General features: G+C 39.3%; 1 protein-coding gene across 1 annotated transcript; it reads left to right on the top strand.

The window, feature by feature from the left end:
• Nucleotides 1-945: 945 nt before the first annotated feature.
• On the top strand, nucleotides 946-26,806 carry SLC40A1 (solute carrier family 40 member 1). Its single transcript, XM_004276928.3, has 8 exons — nucleotides 946-1,640; nucleotides 2,131-2,198; nucleotides 7,838-7,997; nucleotides 10,238-10,353; nucleotides 15,743-15,869; nucleotides 22,144-22,386; nucleotides 23,197-23,850; nucleotides 24,992-26,806. The coding sequence occupies exons 1-8, from the start codon at nucleotides 1,598-1,600 to the stop codon at nucleotides 25,303-25,305; spliced, it is 1,725 nt and encodes a 574-aa protein (XP_004276976.1). The 5' UTR covers nucleotides 946-1,597; the 3' UTR covers nucleotides 25,306-26,806.
• Nucleotides 26,807-27,503: the final 697 nt, after the last annotated feature.

The following is a 27,503-nucleotide window of genomic DNA, read 5'->3' as shown; positions in this document are numbered from 1 at the left end:
GCCCCTCGAACTCTGCGGCTCCTAATTGCCAGTCTAGATAACAGGGCATATATTCCCGTGTGTCTCCTTTCACTACTGGGTGTCAGTCCGGCCTGTGCTCAGGGTGTGGAATCTCGTTGGAGTTTCAATGTGTAGGATCCAGTCCCCCGGTTTTGAGGAGATTGAGAAGGGTAAGGTAACCAGGGGGCTATAGGGACTCCAGGGGTTCTGGCACAGAGGTGGTAGGGGTGGAGGTGGAAGAGTCAAGGAAGGTTCAAGTCTGGTGTTCTTCAGAGTCATTCACTGGCCCCTCCAGGAGGCCACCGAATGGCTTTATCTGGACAGGGACACAACTGGGATAACCGGTATTCCTGGTAACTGCCTGTGCTATACTAAGCCACTTGGAGGAGAGGTGGGGAAGGGACGCGTGGGTGCGGGCGAGGGCCAGAGGGCGCTGAGAGAGAAGGAAGGTTGGTAAAGGAAACGCTTGGGCTGCTTCCTCCTGGTTGCATCTTCAGGAAGGATTTGGAGACCCTAGCTCTGGGCTAGAGCTGGGTGCCTGAGTCGCTGCGGGACTTAACCTTTCCAAGGCTCCGTTTACTCCTCTGAAGAGGGCTGTACTCTGATCTTTGCGCCCCTTCCTGCCCTTTGATTCTAGCTCTTTGAGGGAAGCCCCGCTATGCAGTCCTGGGAAGAAAAGACATTCTCTGCCGCAGGCGGGCCGGAATGGGAAGGCCAGGAAAGCGGCCACTGTGACACGGATTATATTTATTTAGATACCTATATTAAAAATGATTTTCGTTAACAAAACAAAAAAAGGATGTTCCCCCACCCCCAAGCCTGGGCTGGTGCTTTGCACGACGACCGTTGGCGGCCGCCCTTTCCCCGACTGGCCAGGCAGCTGGTGCAAAGAAGCGCGGCTCGGCCCCGGCCTTGCCGCTCGCCTCTCCCCGCCGCCCCGCCGGCTGGGCGCGCGGTCCTGCCCTTCCCGGCCGCCCGACCTCCCCGATCTCTTCTCGCGGCCTCCCGGAGGGCGGAAAACCCGGCGAGCAGAGTTCGTCCGGCGACGGTCCCCGCAGGCTCGCGGGTTGCTCGCGGCCAGTCGGACCCTTGCGCCGCGGGCGGGCGGCGACTCCTGGCAAGGGCGTGGAGGGCGGCAGGGCCCCTGGCCTCGCGCTGCGGGGACGCCCAGATGGCCCTGAGAGGGAGGGGTGGCCCGAGCGGCGGCGGCCGGAGCTCCGCCCCAGGCCTCGTATAAGGGCCGGCCTGAGCCGGGCCCGCGGCGGCGGCGGCGGCGGTGGCGGCAGCACAAACAGGGCACCCGACGCAGCTCGGCCGGCCTGTTGAGCCTTCCCACCCGCTTCCATAAGGCTTTGCCTTTCCAACTTCAGCTACAGTGTTGGCTAAGTTTGGAAGGAAGACCAAAAGAAGACCCCCGGGCCGTTTTCCTTTTGTTTTTTTGTGTTTTTTTTGGTATAGTCGTCGTCGGAGGCTTTTTGCACAGAGCTGTTGTGTTTTCAACGGTGCTCTCTTCAGTTCCTTGCACTCCTCTTAACAAGCACCTCAGCAGGAGCGGCAGCCGTAGCAGCAGAAGAGCAAGCGGGGGGCGCCTGGTGTCATGACCAGGGCAAGAGAGCAAAACCGCCTGGGAAGATGCTGTGGTGAGTGGACCGAACGCATGTGGTAGAAACAGGTTGCGCAGTGGAGACCGGCACCTCCACGCAGGTTTTGGAGGAATGTGGCTCAGCTGTTAACCAGTGTGATTAGTAGCTCGTTCGACTCATATTTTGTTGGGGGTTAAGGAAGAAAGGCATTTCAAAGTATGGGGAAAGGGGCGTGCACACAGGCAAGGATGGAGAAGTAGACTGGGTAGTTTGGATTATCTTGTCAAAAATAAAATGGAGTTAAAGAATGTTGAAACAAGAGCTTTTTTCACTGTATGTGAAGTTATGCGGTTATTGACCAAGAGGTCGTGCTGAATTTTTCATCGACCCATCAATTTCTAGGTGACTTGATGAAATGTACATGGTTTGCCCCACAAAGTAGTTTTTAATAATTATGTTTAATAAGGACAAATGAGTAAGCATTCCAATCTCAGCTCACTCAAGTGACTAAATACGCTTTTTATCTGCCTACTGTGTGTCTTTGCAGGATCCTTAGCAAACTACCTGATCTCTGCAAAATTCCTTCTCTACCTTGGTCATTCTCTATCTACATGGGTAAGTGAAAATCTACAGTAATTCTTACAACATGCTTGCACAATTTCTTGTTGCCTCTCATTTGGGCCAGTTGTATTAAGCCATCTTGCAGTTTTGTCATGCAGCTAAAGAAATAAATCAACCAAACATACATGCTCTAACAAAAAAGTTATTTTCACCAAAGATATTTTCCCATAGGTGTTAGTAAATGCTATTAATTATTGAGCTATCATACTTTATGTAGACTGGCAGCTATCCAAAAACAGGATTAACAAGGACAGGACTATTTGCATTGTTTGTAAATTGTATTTTGCATTACAAGGGTTAATAAATGGTAATATCTGCTACTAAGAATGGATGGATGTCTCATGGACCTTCTATTTTTTCACATTTTAAGATATTTCTCTGTTTTCTTCTTTTGTTAAAATTATAAGTTCCAGCCTACTGCGCTATGAAAATACAGTAGAATAGTGGAGTGACTGAGTTAGGCTAAAAATAGCATTCTAAGGTTAATTTAAATATAATTGACCCCAAGAACAAATATCTGAGTGGTGTAAATTCTGGTCTTTTAAAATGTTATCTGTAGCTAGATATGTGTGGGGCATCTCAGTCTATCTTAAAAACCATCATCCAACGAAAATCAGCAACTGACTCATAAGTCTCCCTCTGACTTCTTCCATGGTCTTGGAAGAGTCCCAGTGTTTCTGTGGGCCTGGATTCCTCCATCAACACTCCTCAACCCAAAAGAATAATCCCCAAGGGATGCTAGATGTGTATTTAATTAATGATGATTAGAATCTTTTAAATTAAACAATTGGTCTTACTGTTTAAAAGCAATAAACCTGTGTAAATTCTATTCATGCCTCATGTATGATATTTAATTTAAAAGAACCGTAAGTAAGGGGAAAGAATTTTGAGAGTAAATTTTGTGAATGTTATTTTCTTTTTAAACTGGAAACTTCTTTTGGATCGTTCTTAAGACATGAATGCAAACTATTGTATGAGGAAATCTGTACCCATGCCCTTGGGAAATTATTAAGCTAAGTTATCAGCTCTTTAAGAAATAGCAGTTCAAAGATGGCTTTTTTAGAAAGGCCAGCTTCTTTCTCCCCAGAGGCTTAGACAGGGATGACTCTGAAAATACATGTAAACAAGGTGGACTTGGCGTGAGTTTCATTTCCAATAACTGATGATTCTGAATAGAAATTGAGTGAAACTACCCTTAATTAATTTAAATCCAATTAAATTGTTCTTCCAATTTAATTCAGTAAGTATTAAGTATTTTAAAAACCCCAGTAAGTGATGGAGATAGTATCTGAAATTCTAACCTTGTGGTCTGGACCTATCTCTTAGGGGAAGAAGGTGCCTAACTTCCAAACACTGATTAAGTTTAAGGTTTATGCGACCTTTCATTATTAGGTTGGCAGGTCAGATTTGCCAAAGGAGTGGAACTGTGGTTGTTCCAGGAGGATCTTTTTTGTCATGAATGGAAAACACAAGAAAAGTGACAGATGCTTACTCCAGTCTTACAGTAAATTGAGCAAAAGGAGTTCTTGTGGGAAACTTGGATTAAAACAAAACAAAACAAAACACAGCAATTGTAGTCGTGTAAGTTGTAGTGGATTTTCACTTATTGTAAAGGAGTGTAAAAGAGGAATGCTCTCTAATTCAATCTTTTGAGTTTTGTCTCCTGTTTGACACTTTGCCTGATTTTATTACAACAAAAGATGTCTGCTTATTTATTATATATGTACATACATACATATGCATGCCTATCTATGCATCACCCTACTGACTCTGCCGATTCATGGTTTCCTATACACTTGAGTATAGAGGTGTTAGGGTAGAAGGTTATATTGCATTAGGTTTGTGTGAGGTTGAATACTTTTTATTTCTGACTTCATTTCTTTCTGCCAGTGGATCAATATATTTTACTCTATACTACTGGAATACAAAGTATGGTAAGAAGTGGATCCTGTCATCAAGGAGCTTATCATATAATTCAGGTTGGGCTTTAAAAAAATATATCTAATTACAAAAGAATAACTAACAGTGTAAGGCAGTGAAAAAGGGTGGCCAGTGCTGACATCTTCTGTATTATGCTACGGACTGTCTCCATTTATACGCCGTATGTCTGCATGGTGCCCGATCTTACTTCCTTGGGTTTCTCTCCTAGGTCTTTAACTACTTCATGCAGAATGCCACCTTCCTGCCCCACCCTACTGCATTTTTCCTCATGGCATTTATACCACCTGACCCATTCTAGATTTGTTTTTGGTCTCTGTTCACTGGGATGCAAGCGGCACGAAAGCAGGAATCTTGATTTTTGCGCACTGCTGAATCTCTAGTGCCTGCAGTACTGCTGAGTAGTATTCAGTGCATTAATGACTGTGATCATTCATTCACAGACATTCATTTGGCCTTTGGCTCTCAGTGCACTGGAGGTAGATGAACATGTAAACAAATCTTCAAAGTATGATGAGAGCTTGTGGGTGGGCAGGAAATGGATGTTAGGAAGGAACGGCTGGGTGGGCCTGAGATTGCACTTAGTCAACCTTTACAGAGAGTTTACCTGATTCTTGGGCTTTGTGAGTGTAGAGTCTGTTACTTCTTAAAGCCTAAACCCTTTGGAAATTGGGGCAAGTGGAGCAGTTTTTGTTTATTTGTTTTTTAATTAATTTATTTTATTTTTGGCTGCACTGGGTCTTTGTTGCTGTGCACGGGCTTTCTCTAGTTGCGGCGAGGGGGAGCTACTCTTTGTAGCGATGCTCAGGCTTCTCATTGCAGTGGCTTCTCTTGTTGCAGAACACAGGCTCTAGGTGCGCAGGCTTCAGTAGTTGTGGCACGTGGACTCAGTAGTAGTGGCTTGTGGGAACACAGGCTTAGTTGCTCTGTGGCATGTGGGATCTTCCCGGACCAGGACTCAAACCTCTGTCCCCTGCATTGGCAGTTGGATTCTTAACCACTGAGCCAGCAGGGAAGTCCCAAGTGGAGCAGTTTTATTCCTGTCCATCAAGGAGGAGGCATGCCATACAGGGCATAAGCAAGAGAGAAAACTTTCATTTCGTAGCACTTGTTTCAAGTCCTGCTTTAAAGCGAAAAAATAAAACAACAAAGAAAGAAAGAAGCACCTACTGTATAGCACAGGGAACTATATTCAATATCCTGTGATAAACCATAATGGAAAAGAATATGGAAAAGAGCACATAACTGAATCACTTTGCTGTACACCAGAAACCAACACAACATTGTAAATCAATTATACTTCAATAAAAATAAATTTTTTTCAAAAAGGAAGAAGCAATAGTAGTGGGATAATATTTCTTATTCTTTATGTTAAGAAAGAGGAAATTCACTCAGGGAGGCAGCCTATCATTTGAGGCATTCATATGTTTTTGTCTTTTCAGAGGAATAGAGAGAGATTAGGATAAAGTACCTCCCCTCACCTCATGCCATTTTATTCTAATCAAATCTAAATTTGTTTCTCATGTTAAAGATTAAGAAAATAGCTTAATTTGTTATTCTTACTGACATTTTTTTTTTTTTTTTTTTTTGCGGTACGCGGGCCTCTCACTGTTGTGGCCTCTCCCGTTGCGGAGCACAGGCTCTGGACGCGCAGGCTCAGCGGCCATGGCTCACGGGCCTAGCCGCTCTGTGGCATGTGGGATCTTCCCGGACCGGGGCACGAACCCTTGTCCCCTGCATCGGCAGGCGGACTGTCAACCGCTGCGCCACCAGGGAAGCCCCAATTCTTATTGACATTTTTATCTTAATGTGTAAACTTGTCTTTTTATTGGTTACAAATTGTATGTGTATATATATTTTTAGTCATTTAGTACAAGGGTATTTGAAATGGAATTCCAACGTAAATGGAAAAGATTTCTATTTTCAAAGCAAACTTTAAAAAGCTGTCCCAGAAATATGAAGTATGGTACTGATTAAGCGTCAAACTTCTTGAACATTCATGGAGCAAATCTAATGTAGCAGAACAATATAGTTCATAAATAAGTCTCATTCTGTACTCATTTACAGCCGGGATCCACTGCATATCCACTCCTTTGTTGATTCCGCAGTTATTTGTTGTGTTTCTACTCTGGGCTGTGCACTGTGCTGAGGGTTGAGAGTGCAGAAGGTTCTAGAGCTCACATTCCAGACCATCGAGTGAGAATCAGTCTTTCAAGTATGGTGTTTCCACTGGCTTCCAGTGTCTGTTTTAACGTTTACTTGGCCATGTTCACCCTCTCCCTCAAGGCCCTAATCTTATGTTAATTTTAAATTGTGGTTCTAAACAATGTTCATAATCCTCTACACCAAAGTTTCTGTACCTTGGCACTATTGACATCTTGGGTTGGATAATTTTTTGTTGTGGGGGACTGTAGATGCCAGTAGTAAATCTATCCTCGCAGATGTGACAACCCAAAATAGCGCCAGACATTGCTTAGTGATCCCTAGGGGGTAAAATCACCCCCCACTTGAGAAATACTGGTGTACATGAAGTTTATTGTAAATGATTGCTACGGAATATGCGCATCAGTTTAACTTTGGATGCATAAGATTGTTGTCTTGCCTTTATTAAATGCTTAAAAGCATTTGCCATACTAGGATAATACTTTGCTCCTTATACATTAAATTTGTCAGGAGGATGTTAAGAGACATTGGAAGGAACTAGGAGTGTAGTACTTCTTCCAGTCCATAAGGAGCCTAGCCTGGGAATTTAGTTTCCTGTAGTGATTTCTTAGGGATAGGTTATGATAGAACATTGTTGTCCTGTTTTAGGTTAACCTAACAAGTCAGGGATGGAGCCTAAAAGCTCATAACAAGGTCCATTATAGATTTCTTACACATTAATTTGCCTGACTCATTTAAAAGCTTCTGTTTTTCCACATTTTGCAGCAATGAATTCCAAAATTCCCTATATACTCTGGAGTGAAGAAATAGTTTTTTTCCCCTTTCAAAACTCGTCTGTGTTGAAAATAACGACTGCGTCAAAAATAACTAAATAACTACTTATGTATTGATTTCTAACATCTTCATTCATATGGTACCAGAATTTGCGCATATTAACTTCATCTTTCTGATTGTTCTGCTGTTTTATGACTTTGAAATTTATTTATGAAAATAGAACATAGATTTTAGAATGTTAGAGATAAAAGAAACTTGAGAGGTCATATAGTCCATCCTTACCATTTTACAAATTGGGAAACTGGCTGTTTCTTGACATTCAAGGCATAACTGATATTTGTAAACTATACTTGTTTCATTCTGGTTCAATAGCAAACTCCTTTATGCCTTTCAAATCAGGATAGGTAAATCCCAGGCCCGGCTAGAAACCTGATACAAAAAGGAACAGGTTTTATCTCAAAAAAACCTCCTTGGGCTTGGAAACTGTATTTTTTTCTAGAATGATAGGGAGTACGTTTGTTTCATTAACATCATGCTTTTTTCGGGTTTACTTAGTATCTGGGCAAGAATATTTTCCATTGTGCCAGGACAAACAGTTTTAACACCTGACTACGTTCAATCCATAGAGGAATTGTTGACTTTGAGAATCTCATAATGTAGCCGGAAAGTGCCCTTTTGTTAAGGAAGCAACTTCTTGAGTATAATTGACTAGCAATGTACAACGTTTTATCAGAACCTTTTATCTTCTCTTATTCAAGGGGGATCGGATGTGGCACTTTGCAGTGTCTGTGTTTCTGGTAGAGCTCTATGGAAACAGCCTTCTCTTGACTGCAGTCTACGGGCTGGTGGTGGCAGGGTCTGTTCTGGTCCTAGGAGCCATCATTGGTGATTGGGTGGATAAGAATGCCAGACTTAAAGGTGAGTGGTGTTATAAAAGCCTTTGTGTTTGTGGGACTAGTGCCTGAGCTAGAGAGAAACCTCTGTGACTAACCCACTTTGCGTCTGCAGCCGCCACCTGAGTGATGGGGTGCTCAGTGGCAGCACCTCTGCATGGAGGGTCCTGGGGCTCCTGCCCAAAGTTGGGATGCCAGGATACTGAGTTTATAGATTTTGTGGGGTATCTTTTTTGGCTGTTCGTAAATTACAAATGTTAATGATTAACACTGTGGCACTTTTCTGCGAACCATGTTAAACATTAAGAGTTTACCTAACTCTGGCATCCTTTAACCATGACTTGCACTGGAGTTTGTTTAATGTGACGTTCCTGGGACAGCTTTAACATCTATCCTCTGGGTTACTGTGTTTTATATAGGCAGGTATGTAGGGGAAGTGAAAACAATGGATTCAGAAAAGAATACCTGAGTCTGGATCACAGAGAGCTGAATTATACATTTTTGAAGAAAAAAGAAGAAGTGATAATATATTAACATTTATTCTAGAGCATTAATACTGAAATCATTAAGTATTGTATAGGAAAGAGAGAAAGTGAATGAACAGTTTAATTATTCAGAATATAAGGGCAATTTGGATAATAATTCAGGGCAAAATTTTCCTTAGTTCCTCAGTTGATAATGCTAAGACCTGGCCATGTCTATCCTAGACACTGGGGAGAGACTGAGGTATCTGTTTCTTTCAGTGCGGGATAACTGCCCCCGGATAGAGAGCAACTGGATTATCAAATTCCAGGACTTGATGCTATTAGTAAAATGGCCAAGATGGACATTTTTCTATTTTGAGAATCGATAGACCAAAACACATATAGAAAAATGTTTTGTATCCTGGAAAAACAATTTCTACTTCTTTACATCATTATACATAGGAATATGTATGTGGGAATGTTATACATAGAGACCTTTAACCTTATGACTGTTGAGCGCTGAAATTGTAGTTTAGGATAGAATGTTGAGTTGGATGAAGAAGAGTGTGGTGGGATAGCAATCTTGCACTTATCCTATGTAATCAACTCATGTGACAACCTCCATGAAAATCTTCTTTGATGTCTCTAGGCTGAGTTAACCAGAGACACTTTTTTTTCCTGCACTCCCATAAAGCTTTGTTAATACCTCTGCTATTACATTTATGCTCTTATAATTATTCTTTCACATGTCTACCTTTCCTCTGGTCTGTGGGGTCCTGAAAGCCAAGAACCTCATTCAGTTGATATTTAATAGCCTTGTGCAATGAATGAATGAGTTATATGTTGGGATTTTATTTCAAATTAATTTCAGAAAGCAGTTTGTTTTGTCTCAAGGCTTTGATGTAATGTTCCAAGCCAGAATGAGCTTTACTGTCCTTAAAGGCAAGAGCTGTAATTATACCTTACATATACAACCCTCTGTATTTTTCAAAGTGCTTTCAAAGTATTTTATTTGAGCATCAAAATGACCCCGTAAAGTAAGGAAGGCAGGTATGTATTATATCCTCGCCTTATAGACACAGACATAAGAGATATTAAGTATTCTTCCCTAGATCATCTTCCCTCGTGAGTGGCAGAGAAAAGACTACCAGGTGTCCTTACCTGGTATCCTAACCTGTCCTTATGCCAGCCCTTTATCTACATGGGTGCCTCCGTCTCAGAAAGTTGGCATTTTCTGTGAGAAAAGGTGTAGTTTAGAATTTCATAACAATGCAAATAACTTTAGTAAAAGGAACACACTGCTGCTTTGTTCTTGGCAATTTTTTATATGTCCTTCCTATTTATCCATACGATCTTACCAAGTTCAGCCTGCCATCTAGGAGGTTATGGATTCCATGACCTCTTACTTAACCTCCTCCATAACCTCCTACATGTTCTCATTTTTGTCTAAGCTACAAAGCCCCGAAAGGTGGATCTTGTTTATGTAGTTAATATAGTTCTGTTTATGACAGTAAACTTTAAAGTGAATAAACTGTGAAAATGAAAATGTGGTCGTTATGAATGGCTTCAACTAACAGGAAAAATGAGGGGTAGTTCTTTATTCTGTCTGCAGGTTTTACTGGTCTGATGTGGTATGCTGGGCCCTACTGGAAATAGTTGAGGCAGAATTTACTTCAGGAATATTTTTATTTCTTGTAGTAATTTGCATATGTATTAATACAGTAGAACAGTGATGTATGGATAAAAACATCTCCTTTGAGATGTTTTGGTGTATGAACACTTTGTTTCTCTCTCTGTATAGTGGCCCAGACTTCACTGGTGATCCAGAATGTTTCGGTCATCCTGTGTGGAATCATCCTGATGATGGTTTTCTTACATAAAAAAGACCTTCTGACCATGTACCATGGATGGGTTCTTGTAAGTTCTCAACAAGATTCTTGATGGTAGAAAATTGAATGTCTGTTAGTGGTAAAAGATGAAAACTCTTTGAGGGAGTGTCTTTTCACAAATAGGGCCTGTTAATTTTTTTTTTTTAATAACTGTATATTTACAAATTTAAAGATACCAGAAATACATGGAAGTCAGAGAAAAAAACAGCATGGAAATTAGAACATGTTCAGAATGGAAAGATAATTTTTAAAATTTAAACATAGCATGTCAAAACCAGTAGGATACTTCTTTTTTTTTTTGTAATATTTGAAGATAGTTTTATTAGTAGTATTACTAAAGAACAGTGATATTTTCAGTCTGTAGTCAAAGTATTTCCTTCCGCTTTGTTGAATGATTATTGTGTGTAAGTTGTATTAGATGCATTTGAATGATAGAAAAATGATTCAAGTGTGGATCCTGTAGGGAGATTAGATGTGACACATAATAACTATGATACATGGTAGCATGATTAAGTGCCTTCGAGAAAAATGGAGTTCTGGGTTGGCCATTTAGGTGGGCCTTGAAAATAGGATGTTATTCTCCCAAGATTTCATTATGAAATATTTCAAACATTCAGCAAAGTTAGAAGAATTCTCCAGTGAACACCCATATACGTACCACTTAGTTTCTACTTCTGCCATTTTATTATACTTGCTTTATCGTATATTTATCCATTGGCACATCCATCTTCCCATCAATCCCTCTTCGTTTTTAAAATTTATTTGTGGAATGATGGACTGGCATTCATAAAGGCATGAAAATAGGGGAAGCACAGTTTCTCTGAGTGATGGATGTATGCAACACACAGAGAAGGTTTGAAAAGTGTAGGAAGGAGAGTTTCTATTGTCAGACTGAACTTGGACTTTATATACATTATGAAAATAATATTGTGCTATAGACCAAGTTTTTCTATGAGAGTGTATGTTTGTTTTTGTAATATAAGAAATTATGAAAATAATATTACATTTTTCATTTTTTAAATGCAATTTCTCAGAAACATGTTCATGTGTAAAATAGAGCATGGAATGCAGTGTAAAGACAATGTGCTGCATTTGATTTAAAACTGATATACAGAATTTGGTAATGCAGGGAACAGATTACATAATTGACTTAATGCAACTAGTAGACATTTATAAGATGTTTAGATTTTTGCTTGGTTTGTTCTTTTTTCTTTTTCTAACAGCAGGTTCTTATTAGTTATCCATTTTATACATATTACTGTATACATGTCAATCCCAATCTCCCAATTCATCACACCACAACCACCAACCCCTGCCACCACCGCTTTCCCTCCTTGGTGTCCACGTTTGTTCTCTACATCTGTGTCTCAATTTCCGCCCTGCAAACCGGTTCATCTGTACCATTTTCTAGGTTCCACATATCTGTATTAATATATGATATTTGTTTTTCTCTTTCTGACTTACTTCACTCTGTATGACAGTCTCTAGATTCATCCATGTCTCTACAAATGACCCAATTTCATTCCTTTTTATGGCTGAGTAATATTCCATTGTATATATGTACCACATCTTCTTTATCCATTCATTTGTCGATGGGCATTTAAGTTGCTTCCATGACCTGGCTATTGTAAATAGTGCTGCAATGCACTGTTTGATTTATGGTTTTCTCTGGGTATATGCCCAGTAGTGGGATTGCTGGGTCATATGGCAATTCTGTTTTTAGTTTTCTAAGGAACCTCCATACTGCTCTCCAAAGTGGCTGTATCAATTTACATTCCCACCAACAGTGAAGAGGGTTCCCTTTTCTCCACACCCTCTCCAGCATTTGTTGTTTGTAGATTTTCTGATGATGCCCATTCTAACTGGTGTGAGGTGATACCTCATTGTATTTTTTTTTCTGTACGCGGGGCTCTCACTGTTGTGGCCTCTCCCGTTGAGGAGCACAGGCTCCGGACGCGTAGGCTCAGTGACCATGGCTCACAGGCCCAGCTGCTCCGCGGCAGTGGGATCTTCCTGGACTGGGGCACGACCCCGTGTCCCCTGCATTGGCAGGCGGACTCTCAACCACTGTGCCACCAGGGAAGCCCCTCATTGTAGTTTTGATTTACATTTCTCTAATAATTAGTGATGTTGAGCAGCTTTTCATGTGCTTCTTGGCCATCTGTATGTCTTCTTTGGAGAAATGTCTATTTAGGTGTTCTGCCCATTTTTGGATTGGGTTGTTTGTTTCTTTAATATTAAGCTGCATGAGCTGTTTATATATTTTGGAGATTAATCCTTTGTCCGTTTGCAAATATTTTCTCCCATTCTGAGGGTTGTCTTTTTGTGTTGTTTGTAGTTTCCTTTGCTTTGCAAAAGCTTGTAAGTTTCATTAGGTCCCATTTGTTTATTTTTGTTTTTATTTCCATTACTCTGGGAGGTGGATCAAAAAAGATCTTGCTGTGATTTATGTCAAAGAGTGTTCTTCCTAAGTTTTCCTCTAAGAGTTTTATAGTGTCTGGTCTTACATTTAGGTTTCTAATGCATTTTGAGTTTATTTTTGTGTATGGTGTTAGGGAGTGTTCTAATTTCATTCTTTTACATGTAGCTGTCCAGTTTTCCCAGCACCACTTATTGAAGAGACTATCTTTTCTTCATTGTATATCCTTGCCTCCTTTGTCATAGATTAGTTGACCATAGGTACGTGGGTTTATCTCTGGGCTTTCTGTCTTGTTCCATTGATCTATATTTCTGTTTTTATGCCAGTACCATATTGTCTTGATTACTGTAGCTTTGTAGTATAGTCTGAAGTCAGGGACTCTGATTCCTCCAGCTCCATTTTTTTCCCTCAAGACCACTTTGGCTATTTGGGGTCTTTTGTGTCTCCATACAATTTTTAAGATTTTTTGTTCTAGTTCTATAAAAAATGCCACTGGTAATTTGATAGGGATTGCATTGAATCTGTAGATTGCTTTGGGTAGTGTAGTCATTTTCACAGTATTGATTCTTCCAATCCAAGAACATGGAATATCTCTCCATCTGTTGGGATCATCTTTAATTTCTTTCATCAGTGTCTTATAGGTTTCTGCATACAGGTCTTTTGTCTCCCTAGGTAGGTTTATTCCTAGGTATTTTATTCTTTTTGTTGCAATGGTAAATGGGAGTGTTTCCTTAATTTTCCTCTCAGATTTTTCATCATTAGTGTATAGGAATGCAAGAGATTTCTGCACATTAATTTTGTATCCTGCCACTTTACCAAATTCATTGATTAGCTCTAGTAGTTTTCTGTTAGCATCTTTAGGATTCTCTATGTATAGTATCATGTCATCTGCAAACAGTGACAGTTTTACTTCTTTTCCAATTTGTATTCCTTTTATTTCTTTTTCTTCTCTGATTGCCGTGACTAGGACTTTCAAAACTATGTTGAATAATAGTGGTGAGGGTGGACATCCTTGACTTGTTCCTGTTCTTAGAGGAAATGCTTTCAGTTTTTCACCATTGAGAATGATGTTTGCTGTGGGTTTGTCGTATATGGCCTTTATTATGTTGAGGTAGGTTCACTCTATGCCCACTTTCTGGAGAGTTTTTATCATAAATGGGTGTTGAATTTTGTCAAAATCTTTTCTGCATCTATTGAGATGTTCATATGGTTTTTCTTCTTCAATTTGTTAATATGTTGTATCACACTGATTGATTTGCATATATTGAAGAATCCTTGCATCCCTGGGATAAATCCTACTTGATCATGGTGTATGATCCTTTTAATGTGTTGTTGGATTCTGTTTGTTAGTATTTTGTTGAGGAGTTTTGAATCTATATTCATCAGTGATATTGGTCTGTAATTTTCTTTTTTTGTAGTATCTTTGTCTGGTTTTGGTATCAGGGTGATGGTGGCCTCAGAGAATGAGTTTGGGAGTGTTCCTTCCTCGGCAATGTTTTGGAAGAGTTTGAGAAGGATAGGTGTTAGCTCGTCTCTAAATGTTTGATAGAATTCACCTGTGAAGCCATCTGGTCCTGGATTTTGTTTGTTGGAAGATTTTTAAGCACAGTTTCAATTTCATTACTTGTGATTGGTCTGTTCATATTTTCTATTTCTTCCTGGTTCAGTCTTGGAAGGTTATACCTTTCTAAGAATTAGGGCCTGTTAATTTTTATCTCTGTGTCTATTTTAATATCCCGTACCATTTTTGTCTTGTTTTGTCTTTTGGCCCTTAACAGGCTTTCATTAAGTATTGTTTGAATTTAAATTTCATTCCATTGGTTGTTTTCCTGTTTGTTTTGTTTTATTTTTTTATTTATTTTTGGCTGCATTGGGTCTTTGTTGCTGTGTGCGGGCTTTCTCTAGTTGCGGAGAGCAGGGGCTACTCTTTGTTGTGGTGCGTGGGCTTCTCATTGCAGTGGCTTCTCTTGTTGTGGAGTACAGGCTCTAGAGCGCAGGCTCAGTAGTTGTGGCACACGAGCTCAGTAGTTGTGGCTCATGGGCTCTAGAGTACAGGCTCGGTAGTTGTGGCGCATGGGCTTAGTTGCTCTGCGGCATGTGGGATCTTTCCGGACCAGAGCTTGAACCCATGTCCCCTGCATTGGCAGGCAGTTTCTTAACCACTGAGCCACCAGGGAAGCCCCTTCCTGTTTGTTTTTTAATGGTAGTTCTAAGAGTTTATTACATAAATCAGTTGCTAGTTTTAAGCTCAGTGGTATTAACCTGTAATTTTTTCACACCATTTAAGAAATGGTATATATATATGTATATAAATCAGTCATGATTGTGTTCTCCTAATAATAAGTGGTATTTCTGTTTGAGGACATAGACTAGATAACTTCCACACTCTGATTTCATGATAGCTTGATGGAAAAGAGGAGAGAGATGGGTGTAGTGGAAAGCAGTGAATTTGATGTTCCTATTTAATCTGCTTAGGTATATTTGGATTGATATTGTAGAGTTTCAAAGCCAGGTAGGACAAGAAATATTCTAGTCTATTGCCTTCATTTTGTTGATGAAAAAAGTAAGACAAAGTGATGTTAGCTGATTGCCCATGCAACTGGAAAGTGTCAGAACTCTGATTTAAATTCAAGTCTTCTCACTTCCCCGTCACTGTTTTTTCCAAAGGACATATTTGTGGGGAAAATTAAAAACCACCCCTATGTTAACACTTTATGATAACTATGTGACATAAATGTGCATATGACTATTAAAATTTTTTGTATTATGCGTACCACAGATGATACAGGTTAGAAAGACATTATGCCCTTTAACTTGACAACTGGTGTTTATTGTTTCATGTGTACAAAGTAGAATGATTTATGATTTTATGAAATGAAATTAAAATAAAAATTTTATTATTATGTTACCAAAGACCATTTTAAACTATATTGTACAGTGAGGTAGGTACAGTATGGTAAAACTGACATTTTAATAATTTTTTCCTGTAATTCCTTAGACTTCATGCTATATCCTGATCATCACTATTGCAAATATTGCAAACCTGGCCAGTACTGCTACTGCAATCACAATCCAAAGGGATTGGATTGTGGTTGTTGCAGGAAACGACAGAAGCAAACTAGCAGGTAATTTGCTTTTCTCTTTCTACCAAATGGGTTTTATCAGGATTCACTTTAAATCAGTGGTAGTAAATGAAGCTTAAGCCTTTTTCTCCGAGTATTTTTTAAGAGTAATAAATTGAAGTCATAGTCTTTTTCTTACAACATTATCTGTCTCAGTGCAAAGATTTACCTCACTGTTAATGAAGCTAATTTATAGGATAGTGACCTTCTCTTTTATTCTATGCAAACCTGAAATAGAAGAACATTTCTTTTGAGCTCTTTCTTTGAAATTCTGTTAACTGTTTCTAAATGTTTTCTTAATACTTAGAACAGTGAAAATCTGACTTGTGATTTTAACAGTCATACTGTGGATATTATTACCAGTACTTACTGGTTATACTATGGATATTGTGTTTATCCAAACAAATGGAAACAACTTAATTCTAGGAGAGACTCTAGAAGTGAATTCCTTCAACTTTAAAGGCATAATTGGTAACTTTTATTACATTATGTATGGTGTTATGTAACTGCTATTATGAATACTAAAGAAATACAGGATAGAACATGGGTTTTTAAAAAGCTTGCATCTTAGTTGTCCATTGGAAACATATACAAGAGGAGCAAAGAAAGTCTGAAGAGTGCTTACAAAGCAACACGTCCATTACCTCAAGATTACTTGGGCTCAGAATTACCTACCTCACTCGATATTCCCCACCTGCCCCCCAGTACAGCACCCAGACACAACTTGGATTGAAATTACACAGAGTAAAGGAGGAAGGCTACACCTATCTACCGATCAGGTCAGCTGAGTCAACTCTGCTGGTCATTGAGATAATGGGTATCACAAACACATTTCCCAACCATCCTGACTGACAAGGAAACCATTCCTGATGACTTCAGTGGCTTATCAGGACACAGAGGCAAGATTGAGTACGGGGGTCAGCAAGCAACTTTGTTTGACTAGACACGTGGTTTCAAAAAAAAACGGTAGAAAGGAGGTTGAGAGAAAGGGTACAAAATCTGTGGAAGGTCTAAATGAAGAAAATGAAGGATTTGCTTAGAAGTCGTCACTTTGTGGTAGCAGTAATAATACTGCTCCAGATAGAAATACCACAGTGATTTTAGAGGATGGTGAGTGTGGAAGATGAATTTATTAACACTTGTGAGTCTGGATTGCAGGAAATTCTCTCTGGAGCTAAAGTAGTGATTCTCACTGATTTTTCTTCCTGTGATCATTTACTAATAGGAAATAATTCCATCTCTCTTTTTTGTCACGTGGAATTAAAAGATAAGACTTTGTCCTTTTTTTTTTTTTTTTGGTGTTTTTTCCCTGTTATTTACTTTCTCTTTTAGTGTGCAATTTTACAGATGTAATACATGTCCATGTTTTAAAATTCAAAGGGCACAAAAAAGATATATTTTGAAAACAGATCACATATATATCTGTTGAAATGTATTTGGGGAAAAAAGTGGCTTTTAAGATGATTTTCTTTCTCACATAACTTTCTGGGATCTTTCTGACTACAAAGTGATATTCCAGAAAAATAACAAAAATATGACTGGCCATTTCTCAGCTGTCCTTCTTTATTTGAGGAATTATTGCAGAGTGGAAAAATCCAGGCTAACCAGTCTATTTTCTAACCTTCTGGAGTTTCTCAAATTTAAGAAAGGAAGTAAGCTGCCTGTTGAACTCTTGTCCACTGCGAATTAGCTTAGGAAGCGGTGCTGTTTCAAATCCAGCCCCTAGAACGGGTCAGTAGCCTAATGAAGGAAAACCTCCATGTTGTTTTTCCTCAGGTTTTGACCTCCATGTTTGTTTTAAAATTAATTAAAAACCATGCTTCAAAACAGGAAACAGAAACTTCTTCCATCCCGAGGGTCAGCAAGGCTCTAACCATGGGTTTTTGGTACCATTCCTGTTAGAAGGCAGAGTTACAGAACAGAAAAAAAGGAGGAGGGTAAAGGAAAAGTAGAAGAGAAATTTTTGAGGTTGCCAGCAAAGACTGTTAGAAACCAAGCAGGAGACGGGGCAGGGTGTGCGTTGTGAGGTGTGTGTGTGTGGCGGGGGGGGGGGGGTGGGGGGGGTGGGGGTGATGGGGGAGGGGTGTGCCCATAAAGAGGGAAGGTTGTGAGCTGGATGCTAATTGCTCCCATTTCCTCATCCCAATGTTTCTTGATTTCAGAGTAGTTTTTAAAATTGGAAGTTGTATCACTGAGGGTAAAGAACAAGAGAAATTTTCCCTGGAAGGTTGAAAAGTTTTATAACTCCAGTGGCATCAGGTCAAAATATAGCTGTTACCATCTAATTTAGACAGCTCCAGGAAAGATGCTCGTTGCCCACATAAATACTGTTAATTAATCTGTTAACTAATTTGTCTAGGTACTTGATTTAGTGTTTTATTAAAACATTCTTTGGAGCCATGACCCTTAACCTGTCAAACCTTTCTGAAACTCATTTCCTTTGCCTGAGTTTTTATTCCATCTGTTGTTTTATTTTCTTCTTCATTTCCTTTGTTAATCACTTTTTATTAATAGCTTCTGAGGTTTTTCTTGTCCACCATTCTAATGAAACATCTACTGGTTGGCTTGATCAAGTACGACAGATAACTTTCTTGTTTGAACTCTATTGACTGAAAATTGATTTCATATTTGAGGTAGACAAACCTGCTAGCTACTATTTGTTCAGCAAATCTGTTTTTTATTATTATTCTATGAGAGGTAATATACCTTTTATAATAGTAAGTGGTTACTGAATGTCATGCTCTGTGCCACAGCTGTAACTGAAAACAGTTAAATTGGAATTAAATGAGCACAGATTTGTGTGTTTGCGTAAGAATAAATACAAACCTGCAAAAAGAATATGTTTACACATTCAGAGGACCATTTCTTCTCTAGGCTGTTAACAGTAAAATGATTGGGTCTTTTTCAAAATTATTATTTCATTCATTCTGCTTCAGAAAAATAAAATCTGTTTTCTGACACTACATTACATCTAAACATTATTAGCTTCCTGAGATAGAAATTTCTAAATTCTAAATAAAAGAAATTTGTGGCATTAGGAAGCTTCATGAGCACTTGAAAATGGAGGTAGTGAAAGATTAACAAATCATTTTAACTAAATTTTGTTTTTGTTCTGGGGCCTTCAGATCCAAGAGTATATTTTCATTAGTACTTGATTTTTGGATTCAGATTATTGAGTTATTTGGATCAATTCTACACTTCCCTGTTAGGAACTTATTAGTAGGGGCAGATGGAAGTTAATGAGGCCATGGCAAAAAATGGCTGTGTGTAAGATCAATGAAAACCGCCTTTGCCTCTCAAGCGAAAGGTGAAATATGTCAAAGTTCTCCTGTTATCATATAAGCATTCTGCACACATAGGACTAATTGGAAGGCAGTTGAGGACCAGGAAGAACTAGAGAAAGAATGATGGCAGTTTTCTATTAATGTACTTATTAGTCACATACTGCTTTTCCCTTAAAGCACCCCACATGATTGATGAGGACTTGTCTCAATAATTTTCACTCTACTCCGTGAGATAGAGAACGAGAAAGTAGGTTATTTTCTTGACTTCCTCTCCTTTATTCATCTTGTCCTCTACTCTGACTCAGCTACATTCCCATGGTCATACCCTAGACCTTGGTATCACTACTAAACCCTCCCTTTTCATAATCTCAATCTCCAGCATCCAAGACTTGAACTATACCTCCTGTCTTTCCAGCTCACTCCTCCTGGTACCCCAGCCATGCTCCAACCTGGTTGGCATCTACAAGCCATTAATTCCACTACCTTTTTACTGCTCATGACCTTTCTTGTCTCTCCTCCTTACCCAGCTTAAATTCCAAGGTCAGTTGTTCCACCCATTTGAATGCCTCCTAGTGTATACCCTCAGCTCACTTGGCCTCCTCTCCTTTTGTCACTTTCCCTTCATAAGACCCTGCTTAAATCCAGCTCTCCACAGTAGCACATGGCTGGTAAAAAACGTACAACTTTGCTGTCTCTTAAAGCTCATGACCATTGGGTTCAAGTTGGCCCCCTCATGCTGCCAGATGATCATACTATTTTCTTTGGTCCCTTCCTTCTCCCACTTTCCTAAAGCACTATTTCTCACTTTCTCCCTTCTCCTCATACATTCAGTACCTCCTCTCCCATCCTCACTTTCACTGATGACGTTGCTTTGTATTCTACTGAGAAAATGGAAAAATGAGGAGAGAACTTTCGTGTGCTCCCACCTTCACATCACTCTTCCTACTTGTACCTGAGACCGTTTACGTGACCTACACTGTTGAATTGCTTGCGTTCCTAAGAACAGCTCTGCCACTTGTGCAGTAGATTCAGATTCCATCCCTTCTCATCTACTGTATCATTTGCATCAGCATATAAACATGCTATAACTTTTCTCATCTTAAAAATCACTGTCTTTACCCCTCTGTCACCCCATTTCTTTGTCCTTCTTTTGAACAAAACTTAACAAAAAGAAATATCTTTGCTCACTCTTTCCAATTTCTTTCCTTGGTCAGGGCCTTGCTTTCCATAATGCCAGGGGGGCAACATTCACATTATGAATCCAGGGGGTGCCACTCACTTAAAATATAATAGAAATGGTGTCCCCTGGAGTTGGCACCAATCTCTTAAACCAACTTCAATCAGGCATTTGCCCTTACTGCTCCACCAGAACCATTCTTTTTGAGGTCCTCAGTACCTTCCATGTGGCCTATCTAGAGCTGATGGTCAGTGCTCATCTTCATTGACTTACCAGCGTCACTTACCAGTTGATTATTCCCCTCTCTTTGAAACATTCTTACCTCTTGGCTTCTAGGACACCCTGCTCTCCTGTTTTTTCTCCTCTTTTGCTGATTCCTCCTCATCTTCCTGACCTCTGAACATTGGCATGCCCAGGACTCAGTCCTCAGACCTTGTCTCTTCTCATCTACCCTCACTCCCCTGGTGATCTCATCCGGTGTCATTGCTTCAAAACTCAAGCTGCCGATGACTCCCAAATCTGGCACATGCTTCTTCCCTAGACCCCAGACCTATATGACTAACTGTCTGCTTGACGGGGCCTCTAGAGATGTATCAACATCTCTAGAACCAGATGCTTATTCTTTTGTCCAAAACCTGATTCTTCTGAAGTCTTGTCTTTCTCAGTAAGTGGAAACTCTGTCCTTCCAATAGTTGCTCAGGGTAAAAACTTTAATACTTCTCTTTCTGTCACATAGCATACCTAATCTGTTTTCAAGCTTCTTGATTCTACTTTAAAGTACATGCAGTATCTACTTCTCCACTTCCATTGCTCCTGTCCTGCTCCATGCCACGTCATCTCCCGCCTGTCTCCCTGCCTCTGTGCTTGTCTACACCCCCCCCACACACACTTACTTTACACTGTTTTCTCATCACAGCAGCCAAAATAAACCTTTAAAAATATGTCCCGTGATACCACCTCTCCGTACCTTAACTTCCAAAGGCTTCCTGAGTCATTCAGTGTAAAAACTGAAGTTTGAGTAATAGACTAAGACCTTACATGATTGGGCCAATCTTCTCTCCTCTCTGACCACATCTCTTCCTATCCTCTCCCTTCCTCACTCTGCTCCAGCCCTACTGGCCTCCTCGCTGTTCCTCTGAGCAAACTCCTCCTGCCCCAGGACTTTTGCACTTCCCTTGGTCTGGAATCGTCTTTTCCCTGATATCCGGATGACTCACTCTTTTGCCTCCTGCTGCTTCACGCCTCTGCTGTGATGCTCTCTTTTTTTCAGTGAGTTCTTCCCTGACCTTGCCATATATAAAACTGAAATTTCCCCCTTCCCCTGAGCACTCTCTATGCCCTTTTTTTCTGCTTTATTTTTCACTACAATATTTCATGAACATCTGACATGCTCTATATTTACATGCTTGTTGATTTATTATTTTTGTTTTCCCTTGGGAGTGTAAACTTCATGAAGACAGGGAACGATATTCTTCATTTTTTGCTATGGTGCCGGAATGGTGCCTAGCTCATAATAGGCATTTAATAAATGCTTGTTGAAATAAATGAATGTAGAGTTACTATCGAATTCATTTCTTAAAAGCTGATGTCAGGCACATTTATATAATCCCAAGGGAATGACGATTTTTGAGGCAAATTTAATGACTTGATCCAAGCAACAAATGATTTTCTAACAAAATGGTTTGCTTGCAGAATGCTTTTAGAAGTTTACATCTTAGGAGTCTCTACTCTTAGTTTATGAGTTGTATTATGTAAGTGGGCAGTCTCTCTTTGATAGATTTGCACACTTATCTGCCTCTTTCGCCTACCTCGGTAGATATGAATGCTACAATACGAAGGATTGACCAGTTAACCAACATCTTGGCCCCCATGGCTGTAGGCCAGATTATGACATTTGGCTCCCCAGTCATTGGCTGTGGTTTCATTTCGGGATGGAATTTGGTATCCATGTGTGTGGAGTACTTTCTGCTCTGGAAAGTTTATCAGAAAACCCCTGCTCTAGCTGTGAAAGCTGCTCCTAAAGAGGAAACTGAGTTGAAACAGCTGAATGTATACAAAGGTAAACTCAACAAAATGTTTAATCCCTTTATTCTTATTTTCAGACCTTAAACATTGGTTAAGGCCGAAATCATTTTGAATTTATATCACGTTTAGTTGCCACTGAAGGCCTGCATGAGGTTAAATATATCAATGTGGTAGTAAGTCAGAACCCAGGCTCTTGACGGTCCAAGGAGCAACTCTGGGTTGAACCTCAGGGAGTTGGAATGGGACCCCTGACCCTTTTCCTTAACAGGAACAGCAGACACAGAGGGGCAATTCATTGAGGGAGGGCTGGGCAAAATTGAGCCATAGGAATGGGAAGAACAGTGGGAGAAAGAGAACAAGAGAATTCCTAGGAGTCTATAAAGAAGGGAGTTAACACGCCATTTGTAAGACAGTGGAAGGGAGTGAGGACATGAGGTGGGCATTTTTCAAGAAAAGAAGAGGAAGTTGGTCTTCTGAACAAATGTAATCTTAAAAGGGTCCCAGAAAATAAGATTCTGTGTTTCCCCAGACAATTATTATATGTTATCTGATCTGTTTTCCTGCTGTTTACTTTGGTGGGATTATAATTTCTGAGAGAGAGGGGAAGAGAGGAGGGGAGAAGTATCAATAGTATTTTGTTTCTTTAACACAAATACTTGGAGATTGTTCCTCGGCTGGAATTCTTAGATGAGTAAAAGAAAATACATTTTATATTGTAGTAGCCAAGGGTATCCAAGGGTGATACCCTCCACGGGTGAGGGAGAGGGGAGAAGAAAAAATACTAAGATAGTTGGCTTTTTCCCCCATGTCCCCTCCCTCAAATAATAATGTCTTTTATTAACAGAAACTGAGCCAAAATCCCTGGAGGGAACTCATCTAATGGGTGAGAAAGACCCTGACATCCATGAACTTGAACATGAGCAAGAGCTAAGTTGTGCCTCCCAGATGGCTGAGCCCTTCCGCACCTTCCGAGATGGATGGGTCTCCTATTACAACCAGCCGGTGTTCCTGGCAGGCATGGGTCTTGCTTTCCTCTATATGACTGTCCTGGGCTTTGATTGCATCACTACAGGGTACGCCTACACTCAGGGGCTGAGCGGGTCCATCCTCAGTATTTTGATGGGAGCGTCAGCCGTAACTGGAATAATGGGAACTGTGGCTTTTACATGGCTACGTCACAGATATGGCCTGGTTCGGACTGGTCTGATCTCAGGATTTGCACAGCTTTCCTGTTTGATCTTGTGTGTGATCTCCGTGTTCATGCCTGGAAGCCCCTTGGACTTGTCTGTTTCTCCTTTTGAAGATATCCGTTCTAGGTTCATTCAAACAGAACCACTTTCAATTACACCTACAAAAATATCTGAAATCATCTCTACAACTGATATGCACATGTCAAACGGATCTGATCCTGCTAACATTGTCCCAGAGATGAGTCCTAAATCTGTGCCTATAATCTCTGTCAGTCTGCTGTTCGCAGGCGTCATTGCTGCTAGAATCGGTAAGAAATCTCTTTTTGTATATTAATGAACTAAAGTGTCTTTTTGCAGTGTGGTTTCAGATAATTCAACAGTAAGTGGTCTAAAATATTCCCTGAATGTTAATTTAAGCAAGATCCACTATTTATCCTTATGTATAATCCAGTCACTTATTATGAAATTTTTATTTTATAGTTAAAAAAATCTATATTTGTGTGTGTGTATACCTTCTTAAAACATGGTTAGGCCTTGAAAACTTTTACTAAATGGATATCTTACTCTTTTAATGTAGTTTACTTAATTTTTCAAAAGATATTATCAATAATAATTATACTTTTAGTAATTTAGAGTCTTTATATTGCTATAACTTTACCAAAAGGACTGTAATTTAACAAATATGTCAATGGGACAAGGTAAAAAAAAAGGGGTTGGGGTTTAAATTAAAAAAAAAATAAGACAGTAGTTAGGGAAAAAAAATCCTTCAAAGGTCTTCTCTAGCTGACATTTGTTTATTGTGTACTTTGCCAAACAAATGGATTTTATAGCTCTGGAAGGAAACATAATGTAAAGACCTCTTACAAAGTAAAATTTAAGGAATCATTAATAGAGTACTGATGAATTATCTCTGCCTGAAATCGTTCTTGAAATGAAACCATATTTATCCTGTGATACAAAGCAGTTCATTAATTTATCAAAGACATTAATATTTAAGCAAGACAGCTTTATTGTAGGGGCTTTAGAACCCAAACAGTAAATGTATTAATGGTTTAAAGTTTCCTTACACTTCAACGATAACAATATATTAGGTCTACTCATTTTAAACTTTAAAAATACTAGTAATTTTAATAGGATTTATTATGTCTCTGATTTCAGAGTTTTGCTTTCACAGTATGAATAATCACAGAAAAACAGAATTAAGAAGTTTGTAGATTAGACTTATTTTTGTCTTGTGGCTGTAAAAACAATTTCTTGAAACAATTTAACTCAGTATTTATTAATGAAAAATAATTCTCTAAGGCTAGGCTATGATAAATATACATATGGTGACTTGAAGGTAATAGGGTTAAGTATGTATTTTGCACGTCAACAGATTTTTAATCTGTAAATCTGAAATGTACAGCTATAAGTTAAAATTAAGTCTCTAAAAACTATCTTTTATTATAGGTCTTTGGTCCTTTGATTTAACTGTGACACAGTTGCTGCAAGAAAATGTAGTCGAATCTGAGAGAGGCATTATAAATGGTGTACAGAACTCCATGAACTATCTTCTTGATCTTCTGCATTTCATCATGGTCATCCTGGCTCCAAATCCTGAAGCTTTTGGCTTGCTCGTATTGATTTCAGTCTCTTTTGTGGCAATGGGCCACATCATGTATTTCCGATTTGCCCAGAAATCTCTGGGCTCCCAACTTTTTGTCTGTGGTCATAGTGATAAAGAAGTTACAGATGCAAATCAAACTAATACATCGGATGTGTAAGACAGTTTAACTGTTGCTATCCCTGTTACTAGGTTATGTAGAGCACATGTGCCTATTTTGTACTTCAGAATTCCAATAAATGGCTCGGTGTCTCTCTCTGGTTTTACCACAGCTATACCTTGAGGGCTAAAAGCTAGTTAGGAAACTTGAGCCAGCAGAAATGAGCTGGTTAATTTCCCTTATATTTAAGGGTGGAAAAAAAATAGAGAAAGGAAAACTCAGTTTAAATATGGAGACTAAAATAGTAACACTGATTTTCCCTATTTCTCATGAGTAGGTAAAATTTTATATAAAAGAGTGATTAGTCATGTGAATTAAGTTATTCTTTGGCAGATTTTTATTATCTGTACTAGAATTCAGGTATGTCAGTTTTCCCTAACACTCTTGTTCAAGTCTAGCTAATTTACTTTTTAAAAAAATCTTATTCTCAGTTATATTATAAAAACAAATTCTCTTCCAAGTTTGAAGATTAAAATTTGATAACCAGTGTTATCCTTATTGATCCGATTGATGTTAAGGGATTTACCTCTATGTGGAAAAATGAAATACTTAACTAGAATACTCTAATAGGGTTTATGGTTAAACTTTAGAGACCACCTTTGTATTTTTCTTATCAGCTAGGGCAAAATATTGTATTAAGCATATGTAACACTTCATAAAATGGCTATTGTGTAAGCTGAAGATAGAAGCAAAGCTCTAGAGTAGATTTATAACACAGTGAATGCATGAGGACTTCAAACATGCCAGTGGTTCGGCCATAGAAACTAGAAGTTAAAAGTCACACAAAGGGCAAGTTCTGGATTTAACTCACGTTGCTATCCTTAATGATCTCTGTCGTGGAATATGAGGGAATTAGCCTTCAGCCTGGCAAGTTAAATGTAGAAAGCAAGCCCAAACTTGGAAAGGTTTTGTTTTATAAATCATTTGACTTACTTTTAACATGCTTGGTAGAGCATTTTTACTTTTACTCTTTTGTACCCAGGAGTTATTTTTACCTAGTTGTAGAGCAAGACTGTTCATAAATGTATCCCTTTCAAACATCTTTGAGAAAAATGGAGGAAAAAAAAACCCTTTTGTATATATATTTTACAAGTAAAAACTGTTTTACAAGTCATTTTGCAACATGCCAGTACCAGTGGGGTACTTTGCCTTAACTGTTCATGCACTTTCATGGAGACGGCAATATGTTGCTCTGAGCACTTTCTTTATCCTTGAGGTTTAATCTTTTTCTCCTTTCTATAGTATGACATAATGATTTGCTATGTTGTAAAATCTTTGTAAAATATTTCTGTATAAAAACATTTTAAAAAATCTTGATTTCTTTTTCCTTAATTGCATTCCCCATTTGTTTAATATGGCTTTTGTTACAGAACATCTGTTTTGGGTAACATCTGTTTCTCTCTAAAGGCCTACAGTTTCATAATAATTCACAGTTTTAGATTTGTCTCCCTGCTTATATGTCTAGTTTATGGTGGATTGGATAAAAGTATAGTAAGCACGAGGCCCAGGACTCATTCTTTGACTTTGAAGAGGTCACTTTAAGCTCTCTTGAGTTGTCTTCTCTTCTGTAAATTGGAGATGATATTATAAAACCAACCCTACCTACCTCCCAACTTCCCTGATTGAGTCAAGTGAGATAATTCTTGTAGAAGCACTTTGTGGGCTATAAGACAAAGTTGTAGTATTACTAGAAGTTGGATCTAACTAATGACAGGGAGTTAAAGATAGGTTCCTCATGATCGGCCAGAAAGAGTAGAGCCACATTCTGTGTTCAGCAAATGTTTGCTGAACACTTGATCTGTGTCCCAAACTGATTGGTCTTGGGGATGCAGATTTGACTCAAACACGGTTGATCAGAGGCTCCTTTTCTTTCCCCCCAAATGTGGGAGCTTGAGAACTTCTGGCATCACCCTGTAGCTACTTATCTGCTGCTGACTTTTGAGCAGACAGTAGGTGCCTCTGTTAGGTCTGGCTGCTGTCCTGAACAGGTCATCCGCTTCCTCCCACAGGGGTCGAGCTAGGGTTGGAGATCTGCCCTGAGTGTTTGCAGCTATAATTGAAGGCCTGTGACCTTGTAAAATGAGTAGAACCATCTTAGCAAAGGAGGGTCTCAGCTCTTAATGTGGATGTTTTGCCAAACTGGGGGGCTACTGAGAGAGGCCCTGTGTGGAAGGAAGGAAAATGGAGTTAGTTAATAG

This window comes from Orcinus orca, chromosome 7, assembly GCF_937001465.1.
Source record: "Orcinus orca chromosome 7, mOrcOrc1.1, whole genome shotgun sequence".
Lineage (NCBI taxonomy): Eukaryota > Metazoa > Chordata > Mammalia > Artiodactyla > Delphinidae > Orcinus > Orcinus orca.
This window is presented reverse-complemented; position numbering and strand designations above follow the sequence as displayed.